The 13,071-nt window shown below is 56.0% G+C and overlaps 2 protein-coding genes across 4 annotated transcripts; both read right to left on the bottom strand.

Annotated features, from left to right (window-relative positions):
• Positions 1 to 407: 407 nt before the first annotated feature.
• Positions 408 to 7,601, bottom strand: LOC134171533 (methanethiol oxidase-like). 3 transcript variants are annotated; one of them, XM_062633864.1, is made up of 12 exons: positions 6,245 to 6,522; positions 4,821 to 4,874; positions 3,765 to 3,877; positions 3,297 to 3,482; positions 2,957 to 3,077; positions 2,577 to 2,759; positions 2,055 to 2,233; positions 1,401 to 1,479; positions 1,179 to 1,300; positions 981 to 1,073; positions 704 to 822; positions 409 to 593 (listed from the first exon to the last, which is right to left on the bottom strand). In XM_062633864.1, exons 1-12 carry the CDS (start codon positions 6,303 to 6,305, stop codon positions 431 to 433), a joined length of 1,473 nt encoding a protein of 490 aa, XP_062489848.1. In that variant the 5' UTR covers positions 6,306 to 6,522; the 3' UTR covers positions 409 to 430. The 3 variants fall into 3 exon arrangements, with proteins under 3 accessions (XP_062489849.1, XP_062489848.1, XP_062489847.1); XM_062633865.1 differs by lacking the exon at positions 6,245 to 6,522 and adding an exon at positions 7,518 to 7,601 and having other exon boundaries at positions 408 to 593; positions 981 to 1,300; XM_062633863.1 differs by having other exon boundaries at positions 981 to 1,300.
• Positions 7,602 to 8,394: 793 nt separating this feature from the next.
• On the bottom strand, positions 8,395 to 12,969 carry LOC134171536 (methanethiol oxidase-like). The gene is made up of 10 exons (XM_062633871.1): positions 12,808 to 12,969; positions 11,681 to 11,866; positions 11,181 to 11,301; positions 10,907 to 11,089; positions 10,418 to 10,600; positions 10,240 to 10,314; positions 10,017 to 10,138; positions 9,824 to 9,916; positions 9,558 to 9,676; positions 8,395 to 9,246 (listed from the first exon to the last, which is right to left on the bottom strand). Exons 1-10 carry the CDS (start codon positions 12,952 to 12,954, stop codon positions 9,084 to 9,086), a joined length of 1,392 nt encoding a protein of 463 aa, XP_062489855.1. The 5' UTR covers positions 12,955 to 12,969; the 3' UTR covers positions 8,395 to 9,083.
• Positions 12,970 to 13,071: the final 102 nt, after the last annotated feature.

The following is a 13,071-nucleotide window of genomic DNA, read 5'->3' on the forward strand; positions in this document are numbered from 1 at the left end:
ATATACACATGTAGCACGTAGTGCGCATATACAGCATGCAACATGTGTGCATGCAGCATGGATATGTATGCAGGGTGTTTGTGCACGCAGCATGGGCAAGTATGCAGGGGGTTTGTGCATGCAGCATGGGCACGTATGCAGGGGGGTTGTGCATGCAGCATGGGCACGTATGCAGGGGGTTTGTGCATGCAGCATGGGCACATATGCAGGGGGGTTGTGCATGCAGCATGGGCACGTATGCAGGGGGTGTGTGCACGCAGCATGGGCACGTATGCAGGGGGTGTGTGCACTGTGTGCAGGTGCCAGGCTCATGTTCTGGTTCCAGGTCACACCGGACTCAAGGCACAATGCTGCGGTCAGAGCTTGCTTTATTTCACGGTCACCAGAGGGGAGCCACCGGAGCTCCGTGTGCCTGGATGCACAGCGGTGCCTAAACCCAGATATCAGAGGTGCAGTCCCCACCCGGGTACCGGACCTCGTGCGCCAGGCAGGGCCCGTCGGGCTCCTTCCCAAAATCCACCAGGAAGCTCCGGTTGACCGTGAGGCCGCCGCGCTCTGTGTCCACGTCCAGCTGCAGCATCACGGAGCCATCCCTGCACAGCGTGAGAGCAGGAGGCTGGGGGGAGCTGCGCGGGGGGGGGACCTGCCCCTGTGTCCCCCCCATAGCTCGGACAATCACCCGTGTGCATCAGGGTTTTCTTACTCAATGAGGTCGGGGTAGAACTGCCTGTCCCAGGCGCTGTACAGGGACGTGGTGACGTAGAGCCTCTGCCCGTCCAAGCTGAGCTGGATCATCTGCGGTCCCCCCTGCACCCTCTTGCCCTGGGAGCAGACAGATGAGCTGCTGGATGGTGCAGGCCAAAGGGATGCTCCCGCCTCCCCCAGGCTGCCGCGGCCATCCCATGGGATGCACAAGGACCCGCTCCCCAGCCTCGCCATCGCTGCCCAGGCTGGGAGCGTGGGGACATGGCCGAGCTCACCTGGATGACAAACGGGTCTGGCTGGCTCTGCAGCTCTTCATCCCTGCACACGGTCACGGGTCCGCCCTTGGTGATGCTGCCACCCAAAAAGACCTGCGAGAGAGCCAAGGTCTGGGTGGCCAAGGCAGCGAGGAAGGACTGATCCCAACTGTCCCCAGCAGGCAGAGGGATGCGACCAGGAGCCTGCTGCTGCCTCACCTGCCCCACCAGCCTGGGCTTGCGGGTGTCGGAGATGTCGTACTGGCGGACGTCCCCGTGCAGCCAGTTGCTGAAATACAGGAATCTGTCGTCCAGCGAGATGAGGATGTCGGTGATGAAGCCTTGGGGAGGGTACAAGAGAGCTGCACAAGCAGGCGGCAGCCCCGGCAGTGCCCCGGGGAGCCGAGGAGCACCATGGCACCCAGCCCGGGATGCACTGACCTGGCATGTCCGGGAGGAGCCATCCCTCCACCTTTTTGCTGGGGACTTGGATCACCTTCTCGGCCGCCCAGTCTCCTTCCTGCAGGGGGTGTGGGACAGAGCACGGCCCCGGGGGCTCAGCGTGCGTGGCAGAGGCAGGATAAGACCCGACCCTGGGGTGGATTTTGCCTGCATGTGTCCACAGCCTCTACTCTCCAGGGCTGTAGAGCTGCTTTGGAGCCATCCCTGCCTCTGCAGAGCCATGGGTTCTGCAGCATCAGGAGGGGCTTTGACAGGGCCAAAACCTTGTCTCATTTCCCAGTGAGATTGGCTGGTTTGGTGAAAGAGAATCCTCTCTCTTCACCCACCTCGTCATTACGCACCACAACAGACACCAAGAACATTGCTTGGGATGTCATAAATCCACAACCAAGGTAGAAATGAATCTCCTTTCAATCAAATCATCTCAGCCAAAGCTGCAGCCACTCAATACAAGTCCTCTGGTGAGACTACCCTGGGCCAGCCCCTGGTCTGGGTGCATGGGGAAGCAGTGTGTGCCTCAGTGGGGACTGGAGCTGGGGGAGAGGACGATGGGGAATGCAGGAGGCAGGATGCTGCAGTTCTGCAGCTCCATCTACCCCGTTCCTCTAACCCTGTGGTGTCCCCAGGGAGCACCTTGGTCTTGTAGAAGCGGTGGATGGCGCTGCTGATGGTGCAGCCCACGTAGCCCTCGGCAGCATCGGGGTTGTGCAGGAAGCGGATCTCCAGCGGCGCCGCATCCTCACCCACGTCGATGGCCTGGATGTAGGTGCGAGTGGTCCAGTCCCACACGTTGAGGTGGCGTCCGTAGCGCCCTGGGAGGGGGGCACAGGGGATGCTGCCAGGTCAGCGCCTCGAGCAGCTCTGCTGCAGGTTCAGGTGAGCCTCAGCCCCTTCAGCTCCCCGCAGAGATGCCCCCTGCTCGTTGCACTGGTTGCTTTGGACATTGGCAAAAGCCACGGGAAGATGCCCAGCATCCAACAGGGACCATCTCGCTAGGACAGCGCTGGCAAGGGCAGGGAGCCTTGGCCTGAGATGGAGCTTCACCTTTCATCCCTACAGCTGAATTCCAACCCCATGTACAGCCCAGAACAGGGCTGAAATCTGGCCTTTTTGTAGCATCTCTCTCCCAGGGTTTTTAAACAACTCTTTTCTCACCTTTCTTCAGATCAGTTGGGTCAAATCCATACCCCAGGCATTTGGGGATTCCCCATTCAGTGCTGATCAGGACGTTGTGGCGTGGCTGGTACCAGAAGTCATAACCCATTGCGGGGATCTTGTCCCCTTTCTCCCAGTTCCCCTTGATCTCAAAGGTCTCTCCATCCAGCAGAATAAAGCCACCTGGTGTGAAAACAAAAGCCCATGGGCAGTGAGGAAACCATCCAGATCAGCAGTTTCCACCTTACAAAACCAGTAACAACAGACACATCAACCCCCTGCCCAATGGGCTGGGGGACCTGGGTGCAGCCTCCAGGACAGCTCTGGATGCAGGGATGGTTCCTCCTTGTCCAGACCCTCTCCCTGGGGGCCTGAGGTACCTTTCCCGCTGCCAGCCGGGTCTCCCAGGGCGCTGATCATGATCTCCCCACTGCCCAGGCAGTGGGAGGTGTGGGGGTAGCCCAGGCTGCACTTCCAGAACACGTCCTCTGGGTTGACAACCTGTGGGGGTTCACAGGCACCATCAAGTCCTCGGCCTGGGCTGTCCCAGGCCTGCCCTGGTCCCCTCCTGCACGGGGCTGGATGGAGAACTCAGTATTTGCAGACCAGCAGCAGAACAAACACCTCCCACGGCCTTCCCATCCACACACAGGGGTCTTGCAAAGCCTCTTTTCCAAGCTGTGCCCACTGATCCCAGCCCTTCCTGTGCACCGAAGGTACCTTGAAAAGGCTGGGAGCTCGCGGGTCGGTTCCCACGTCCACCACGTAGATGCGGGAGGAGATGAAGCTGGGCAGGATCAAGCGGTTGCGCTTCTTGGTGGCATCCCCGAAGCAGCTGCTGCAGGTGTTCCAGCCCGAGTGGTGCAGCTCGTCCCCCACGTTGGGCATGGGCAGGCGGTGAATCACCTGCAAAGCCCCAGCCCCGCTTGCTGCTCCTCTGCCAAGCGCAGGCTCAGAGGCAGAGCCCACCTCAGGCAAGCCTCAGCATCCCCAAGGGAGTGATGGCACATGGGGAGCCCTGAGGATGGGGTCTGGAGAGGGTTTTGGGTGTATTTTGTAAGCACAGGAAGGTTCAGGGTCTTGGGGAGGACAGGACAGGCATCAGCCTCAGTACTGAGCCAGCAGCTTTGGGGAGAGGGAAGGACAAGCACTGAGCTGCTTCCCAGGCTGAGATAAAGCACTTGGTACCTGACAGTAGTGTGGAGATTGGGGGTTGACGTCCACAGTGGCCAGGAAGTCGGGTTTCTTCCTCCCTGTGTTCCTGTAGATGCAGGGCACATACACAAGCTCCTCCCGGGGACCTTTCAGGACAGAATCGTTGTGTGAGCATCAGCAGAAACCACCTCTGGCAGAATCCAAACCTTGCAGGAGCCTCTGGTCAGCCTGGATCTCCCTCCCTTGGGGGGGGAGGCCCTTTGCTCCCCCATGTCCATGGGGCTGTTGGATACCAGAGGCATGAGGCTGAGTCAAAGGCAGAACCCCCCCAGGCCCCTGGGCCATCCCATAGTGAAAATCCCTGCCCAGCCCTGCCAACACGTGTGGCTGTTTGAAAGGCTCCTCTCTTCACTGTTGTTTCTTTGGTCCAAAGACAAGTCATGGAGAGGAATCACAGACCATGAGCAAGCTCCAGAGCCCTTTAGGGTTTCTCAGAGGTGTTTGCTAAGCCCTAGAGAATAGGATTAAGGGAGGGATGGCCAGAGATGATGCATTCAGCAGCCTCTTCGCAGCAGAGCACCAGAGTTTTGGCAATGCAGCACTACTCAGGCGTTCAGACACATAAGGAAGCAGCCCAAGAGGCTGGTTTTTAGACAAGGGTCTGTCACGCTGTGATCCCAGCCATCAGGCCAAGTGCAAGGGATGAGGATGCTCACCTCTCCCTTCCCAGGTTGAGCACCAGTGGCGGTGTTTGGGGGCGCCGTGGGGCTCTATCAATGCAATTGCCTCTGAGAAACTGAAAAACTCCATTTGGTTTGGCCCAGAGAAGCCGCAGGAGGCTCTGCTGCAGGCTATGACCCATCCCAGGCCAGCCCAAAGCCTAACCAGGTTTGTCCTGACACCAAGCTGTCATTATGCAACTGCTCTTTGGCCTCAGAACAGACCAGGAACAAAACCATGGCTTCCCTACGCTTGCTGGGAGCCTCCTCAGAGAATGGAGATAATTGATAACGCCCTCTTGAAAGCGTTGTGTTAACGCTCACTACATCACCGCAGCTCTTCCCCGCCTGCCCCGGCTTTCAGACTTGCCTTTCATGGCATCCAGAGGCGAGGCGAAGCCAGGACCACACGCTCCACACTTCTCTGCATCGGGAAGAGCAGAAACCAAGAGCAATGAGATGACAGCGGGTTCTTTTAACCCCCTTTTCCCAAAGGAACCTCAAGCTGCAGTGCCCACGCTCCATCCCACTCCGGGGCAATGGCCAAGGTGAACCGGGATGCCCGTGTGCATCCGAACGACCCCCAGAAAGGTCTGGGGCTCTGGGCAGCCAAACCTGGCAGGGACAGATTCCTAGTGCAGAGGACACAAGGCTCAGAGCAGTGTCCCTCTGCTTTGCCTCCCATCGTGTCCCTGTGGCACAGGAAAGCTCAGGACGGGCAGGGGCAGATGCCGAGAGGAGGCAGTGAGGAAGGGAGGCAGCACCAGGCTGCTGCACCGGGAGAGGAGCCCAGCAGAGCGGGGTGAGCAGGGGGATGAGCCCCAGGCTCTGCTCTGCAGCTCCTCCTGACCCTCTTCTTGGCTCGCTGGGCTTTGCCGTGCCCTGGCCTGGGGGCATTCGTGCGAAGCTTGCACACAGAAAGCCTTGTTCCCACCCAACGTGGTCAGAGCTCTCGGCATCGCTGTCCTCGCCGGCTCCTGGCATCATAGGATTATAGAATCGTAAACCAGTTAGGGTTGGAAAGGACCTTAAGATCATCCAGTTCCAGCCCCCATCATTCTGGGAATGCCTGTGATGCTGCTGTGGGTCTCCAGGTGCATCAAACCCCGCCAGCCTCACTCTCCAGAACACCTTAAAACTGCTGAAAGAGTTTTTCTTGATGCTGTTGAAGGAAGCTGTTAGGAGACAGCCACCACGAGCAGCAGGACCCTTCTCCCCCTCTACAAGGGCAAGCCTGAGGAAAGGGAGGAAAACCCCCGGCTAAACTGCACGACTCAGCTTTGCTGTGTCAGCTTCTTGCTCTATTCTGCTCTTATTCAGCACTCGTGTCGTTGCTGCTCCAGGGAAATGCTCCTACCTGAAGCAGTGAGAAACCACCCCTCCAGCTTGCTTCTCCCTTCTCCTTACATTACCCCTGCAAAAGCAGCCCCATCAAAGCCAGGCTTTACACTGGGGACTCCCTGCCGTGGTAAATCTGGCTGTAGCAAGCACAGCCTCTATGAGTTGCAGCTGAATAAACGAGGGAATAGTTTGAAGGTTTTTAATCACTGCTCTACCTAAATGTTCCCTGGCACTTTTAGGAGCTTGGGAAAAGAAACCTTTTCCTGCCCAGAGAAAACACCGCATCCACCCCCTTGTTTCTTTCCACTTTCTGGGTGTCAGAGTAATGAAACCACGAGACCCGGTTCCAAATGAGTTTAGGAGGACCCCAGAGCAGAGCCCACAGCCAAAAGGCAGCAGCAGTCCCAAGCCTTCTCTTGAGAGGAAGCTGCAGTCGATACAGAGATCTCTTACCTGTTCTGGAGGCTGGGTTGGATCCCACCTGAGCAGCAGAAGGAGCCGATCCTGCCTGCATCCTGCCTGCTCGGGGCACGTCAAGAGAGAAGATGCAACTCCGTGGGGGTTCAAATATATAGGGAGCAGGATGGGGAGAAGGAGACTTTGGGAAAAGGATGCCAAGGGGAGGATCCACACCCCCTGGGGTGTGGGAGGTACCAGGGCAGCCTTTAGCGTCTTAAAGCACTGCAAACGTGCAGGGAAGCTGCTTCATTGCTGCCAGAACCTCCTCCCCTCCCACAAGGGTAGGGGACGGAGCTGTTTCTGCACTGCACAGTGCACACACATGCCCGCACGCTGGAAAACCAAGGGCTTTTAGCCCTGGAGGGAAAGCAGGCTGCTCGTCTGCGCCGAGTCTCTGCTGGCAGCAGTGTCTCACGTTTCCCTGGGGGGCTGACAGGGTGCTCCTGATGAGGGATGGGCAAGCAGTGCACTTCCAACCACAGAACCAATGTTGTGAGGTTGCAGATGTTAATCACACCTGAAAATGAGAAATGAGGACTGGGTTTCTTCTAATTGCAGGCTCTGTGTTTACTGTGGGATTTTAATTTGCAGCTGTGAGGAGGGCAGAAGCCAGATAACAGTTTTTCCCATGACACATCTGACTTAGTCAGGGCCTGCTACTGCTTCTGGCTGCAAAGCCAGGCGTCAGCTGCCTTGCCTTGTAAGGGCTGAGCAGTGGATGCTCGGCCTCCTCAGGCACATCCTTGCTGGGAGGTTGCTCCAGTGCTTGCCCCAGATGCAGGCTCCCAAACCAGCAAGCTCCAATGGTCAGGCACTGCTGTCAGTGTCCCTGGACATTGCCAGCACAGAGACCGAGGGCCTTGGCTCTCCCACCCTCACCTGCCTGGGCTCGAATGCTTGGATGTGATGTAGGAGAACACTGCAGGAGACAGCATCATCCTCCATGGAAACACCTCTGGTGCAGTTCAACAAGGGGGGAGCTGCTTCCCTTAGGGGTAAGGGTGATGCCATCACCCTCTGTCCCAGTGGAGCTGCTGTTGGCAACTGCAAAGAACCTGATGGGTGCTGGCACCAGGGAGAAGTTTCTTCCATGTAAGCACTGGAAGGAACAGAAGGAGCATCCAGCGTCAGCCACCCCAATGGTCCACATCCCCCAGGATAACCTGTGCACAAGGGTGAGGAAAGGCCCACACTTCCTGAAACATGGAAATCAGGACCCAAAGACCTGGGAACAGCCCTCAGAGGGGATGAAAGGGTTTGCTCGTACCAGGAGCAAGATGTCCACATCCATCCAGCTTGGGCAGAGCGTGGCTTGATGATGGAACGAGGAGCTGGGTCACCTCTGTTGCGTTGTCTGTTGGTGTTCATGGTGCAGCCCAGAGCCCAGGCTAAGTCCTTGCCTTGCTGTGCAACCTGAAAGGCAGAGATGGTGCTCAGTGGTGTGAGGGGGAGCAGGCTCTGATCACCCCCAGAAACACGGCCATGCACTAAGGGTGCTCTTCCCTGCACTAATGTGATGGTGCTTGCTCCCATCACAAGGAGGGGTTTCCAGAGTGGATTCAGCTGTTTCCAGCCATCTGGAACATACATTGGCATAAGGATGTCTGATGGCCAGACTCTCCTTCCAGACAACAGAGAAGAAGAGGAGTCACCTCTACTGAGATACGTGCTTTATAGGGTCTCTCAACAGCAAGGACATCCCCTGAGAAGGCCCTCAAACAAGGCAGGTCTGGAGCATCAGAATGGGGTGTCCTGAAACTTGGGGCCTCATTAAATGTCATTCTCTGCAGCGAGGGAGAAGAGCCCCCCAAGGGGGAACTGTCCTCCAGAAGGGATTGTTTCTCTCCTGGGACCATTAAGGGTGCACAAGAGAGCTGCAGCAGTTTGACCATGGGAAGTGTGAAGCAAGAGAGGACCTTTTCCTCCAAAGTAATTATGTGAAAGGCTACTAGTGACGAGGATTCACATGCTATCCACTGGGTATTTTGTGTTTCAGGAGGACAGCAGGCACTTTTGACCAGCAACACCACATGTCATCAGAATCTCTACCATTACATCATCATTACATCATCGTTATCAGTACATCGTCATTAACCACTGCTGAAAACAATATAGAAATGCTTCAAGGAAATAAAACCAAGATGTAGGTGATGCAAAGAACAGTTTTATTTGTGCTTAAAGCAGAACACAAGAGAAAACCAGTGTCAGGAAACAGGCACCTCTTCCCAAACTGAAGCACTCGGTGCTCCTCCAGCCGTGACACACGGACCCGAGCACGTGCAAGGAGCCAGGAGGGCTCTCGTGCAGGGGAAGACTGTCCAGGAAGGACCTGGCTCAAGAACAGGAGCTCAGACAAACTGGGCACTTCACTTGCTTTTGCCTCAGCTACCAAGGGTGAGCAAGCTCTGAAACAGAACTGAGAGCTCAGCACCTTGCCACCGGCCCCAGGACACAGAGCAGTAGCCACCAGGCTGGGACATCAAGGCAGGGCCCCAGAGGCCTGCAGCAATGAAGCAGGGCACGGTGGAGATGTGGTATCTGCCCAAAGGCACCGTGTGTACTGCACATCCCTGTGTGTGAGCAGCTCCCTGGGCTCTGCTCTGTGACTCATGCCCAGGGCCTGCTTTGCACGGAGAGCACTGAGAACATGCCATGTGTCTGCTCACTGGTCTGCCTGAACCAAAGCCTCGCAGCGGGGCAGAGCTTGCACAGCTCGCGTTAGCACAAATCTAGACTCCAGCAATGAATGGGGACCCCAACCCAGTTACCCTAAGCTCTATCTTAATGGATGCACTATGGAGGAGAGGGAAGAAGGAAGTCTTTCCTACAGCGCCTAAGCCACGATCTCAGAGGTGGAATCTCCACAAGGGAAGTGGATGTCTTTGGCAAGGCAGGGCCCATTGGGTTCCTTTCCAAAATCCACCAGGAAGTTCTTGTTCACGCACAGGCCTCCCTTCTCAGTGTCCACATCAATCTGCAGCATGACAGAGCCTTCCCTGTGAGTGAACAAGAGCGCAGCCATCACACACAGGCAAACCCCAACCAGGCTGAAACGTTTCTGCTCTCCCCAGCTAAAGCCTGGCTCTGCAGCTCCACACAGGCAGCGGCTGCTCCGTGCCCAGCCAGAGACCTTTGAGAGTGAATTGCATGGGGAAGTCAACAGGAGGAAGCTGTGGGATGATGTGAGGAAAATCTGTCCCCCTGCAATCACCCACGTAGCCCTGGAGTCCCCCACATGAGGAACCTTCCCCGTTCCTAACACCGAGGCCGTGCAAAAAAGGCCCCTGGCTGCCCCATCAGTTCTTACTTGACCAGGTTCGGGTAGAACTGCTTGTCCCATGTGCTGTAGAAGGAGTTGGTGACGTACAGCCTCTTGCCATCCAAGCTGAGCTGCAGCCTACTCGGGCCGCCATACACTCTCTTGCACTGAAGGAACAACACACAGCAGGGATGTCACTGCTCCTTGCTCTGCCCAGCCAAGCACAAGCAGGGGCAGAAACCCTGGACAGAGAAGTAGCAGAGCAGGGCCCAAGTGCAAAGGACACCCCAGGGCAAAGAGGGTGCAGAACTCACCTTGACCACCAAGGGCTCAGGCTGGCACTTCAGCTCCTCATCTCTGCACACAGTCACGGGTCCACCTCTGAGGATGCTGCCTCCCACAAACACCTGTAAGCGAGGCAGGAGGAGAAATGTTATCTGGTCATGCACCCACCACCAGACTCTGCTAAGGAAGACACCAGTGCAAGCCCTTCTGCCCCTGCCTTACCTGTCCTACCAGCCTGGGCTTGCAGTTCCTGGACAGCTCGTATTGGCGGATGTCTCCGTGCAGCCAGTTGCTGAGATACAGGTACTTGTCATCCCTCGAGATGACCAGGTCGACTGTGAAAGCTGGGGCACAGAAACAAAGAGTTCCAGAGAAGGCAGCATCAACAGAAACACACCCTGCATCGAGCCCCAGCTCTCATCTCACCACCTGAGGGGACACAAACCTGGCATCTTGCACATAATCCATCCTGCCACCTCCTTAGGTGGAATCCGGATCACCTCCTCCACTGCCCAGTTGTCTCTCTGCACAAGAAACGCAGGCACCATGAGTGCTCCTGCTGCCCACACAGAGCAAAGCTGCCTGGGGAGGGCTCCCACTGCACGCAGCTACTACCCAAGCACTTGCCTCACACTTGTAGAAGCGGTAGACGATGCCGCTCAGGGCACAGCTGACGTATCCCTCGGCAGCATCGGGGTTGTGCAGGAATTTAACACTCAGGGGCAGAGAATCCTCGCCCAGGTCAAAGCACTGCGTGATGGTGCGGCAGGACAAGTCCCACACGTTGAGGCGGCGTCCATAGACCCCTGAGGAAAAGGAAAACTGAGTCAGAAGAGGGGGGTTCCGACAGGCACGAGCCCCTTCCCAGGGACAGCCACGGCAGCAGGAAGCCAGGAGCAGCAGGGAAGCTGCTGTGAAGTAGGAGCAGTGAGAGCAGACAGGGACCAGCCTGACTTAAGGGCAGATGCTGCACATCCTCTACCAGTGCCTTTCAATGGGCTGTGTGGAGAGAAACCTGTGCCCCTCTCCAGCTCTGGCAGCCTCTCTGATGGCATCCACACCCTCCCACCGCCAGGGGCACTGGCTCAGCACTTCCACCCCTATTCCCTCACCTTTCTTCAGGTCGTCAGGATTAAAGCCGTATCCTGCACGTTTGAGCTCAAATCCAGCAGTGCTGATCAGAACATTGTGGCGGGGCTGGAACCAGAACTCGTATCCGCTCGGGGGGGATGCGCACTCGTTTTCCCAGTTCCCCTTCAGCTCAAAGTTCTGCCCATCCAGCAAGACAAATCCACCTGGCAGACACAAAGGGGATGCATGGAAAAGATCCCATACTCCACTTCCAAACCTGCCACTGGCTCAGGGAGCTCCTCCAGGGCAAAGTACCTTTGGCGTTGCCAGCTGGATCTCCCACGTTAGCAATCAGAACGTCACCGTTGGGCAGGCTGCGAGGCACGTTGAGGTACCCCTTGTTGCACTTCCAGAAGACATCCACTGGCTCAATCATCTGTGAAGAGTTCACACACACACACACACACACTTCAGCTTCTGACTGCTCAGCTCAATGCACATATAAGGCTCTGAGCTCCCCTCTATGCAAACAAGAATCCAGCAGCACCTATCTCACTATAACAGCTTGTCTGTCTGCACTGTGCCTTCCAGTTATTAGACTCTCTCTGAAGGCAACAGGCACAGAAAGGAACGCAACGATGAGATCCCCCCTTGCCCTGGAAAGCACAAAACTGACAAGGAAACGTGACCCAGCTCTCTACAATCAGGGTGGAAGAGAAGACGAGGAGAGAGCCCTTGTTCCCTGTGTATTATTCCAGAAGCACCAGTTCCCAACTCCTTCCCAGCTACTTGTCCCTGGATCACCTTTGGCATACCTTACACAGCCTGGGAGCCCGGCACTGGGAACCCACATCCACCACGTAGATGCGGGAGGAAATGAAAGAGGGAAGAATCAGCTTGGTCCTTTGCGTGCTGGCATTGTCAAAGCAGGTGCAGCCACTGCTCCAACCCGAGGAATGCAGCTCGTCTTTGAGGTTGGGCATGGGCAGGCGGTGGATCACCTAGGCAGTCAAGGCAGAGTTAGGGGAGTGCAGGGAGCAGGGACAAACGGGCACCCTAATGCTGCACATACTTGTGTCTTGGGAGCCTCCACCTGACTGGAGCCTGCACTGCCTCTAGAGACTACGGGAGGACAAGAGTGCTCCTTGCACTGGGCACTGCTCTCTGTTAGGGAACTGTGGCCAGCTGAGGAATGGGAGATCCTCCCAAGAATTCCTCACCCCGTGCAATTAAAACTCAGGAAATCATGTTTAGGAAGAAATGATGATTATCATCTTGATGGAAGTGATGCATTGCTCTGCAAAGCCCTTCTCAGAATGGATCTCAAAATGTGCTAAAAACTTTCAGAAGGCTACATTGGCTTTAAAGTGCATTTTCTTCTAAGCTCTTGTAGTAATGGGCTCTCAGGTCATATGTACCCTTGAAGTAGATAACCTGCCTTTGCAGCCTTCAGGATGAGAGCAGGCAGGGTGGTACAGAACACAACAGAACATCTCTGGTGTGGCAGCACCATAGAAACATGCTGAACTCTGCAGAAGGATACCCTCAATCCCCTGGGTCACTAGAGACCATTTTAATCTCACTGGCAGCATCAAATACTCTGGAAGTGAGTTGGGAAGTGAGTCAGAACCAACTTGTCCCCGGGACACAGAGATGGAGATGATTCAACTAGAGCTAGGCATAAAGGGACAGTGGAAGACAGTAAATGTCATGGATGTAGAGGAAAAGAGTGAAGCCAGAGTAGCTGAGACAGAAAAATGCAGGGAGATAAGAAGTTGCAAGGCATAATCAGATTGCTGGAAGGAAGGAGTGGCTTCCAAGCACCCTGGTGCTCCCCATCAGAAAAGAGCGAATGTCCTGAATGCAAAGGCCCTACAGAAGCACAAAGCCAGCAGCTGGTCACCAGTCACCAGTCCAATAACACCACAGTCAAGGCAGGTACCTGGCCGTAATATGGAGATCTGGGGTTGAGGTCCACGGTGGCAAGGAAGTCAGGTTGGTCAATGCACGTTTCCCTGTAGGTACAGGTCACATAGGCAACCTCCTCCCTAGGAGCTGGGGACAGAGACAGCTGTGTTAAATATGTCATGAACCAGCCACAAAGGAAAGCTTCCAAGGACTGAACTACTTCTTCTGGATGCTGCAACCTCCCTGCTCACAGTTGAACTAGAAGATCCCTTCCAGCTGCAACTATTCTGTTCTCTTC

The sequence above is a fragment of the Pezoporus occidentalis genome, unplaced genomic scaffold (genome assembly GCF_034315485.1).
Source record: "Pezoporus occidentalis ecotype Australia unplaced genomic scaffold, CSIRO_AGI_Poc_V1 ctg406, whole genome shotgun sequence".
In the NCBI taxonomy this organism is placed as follows: Eukaryota; Metazoa; Chordata; class Aves; order Psittaciformes; family Psittacidae; genus Pezoporus; species Pezoporus occidentalis.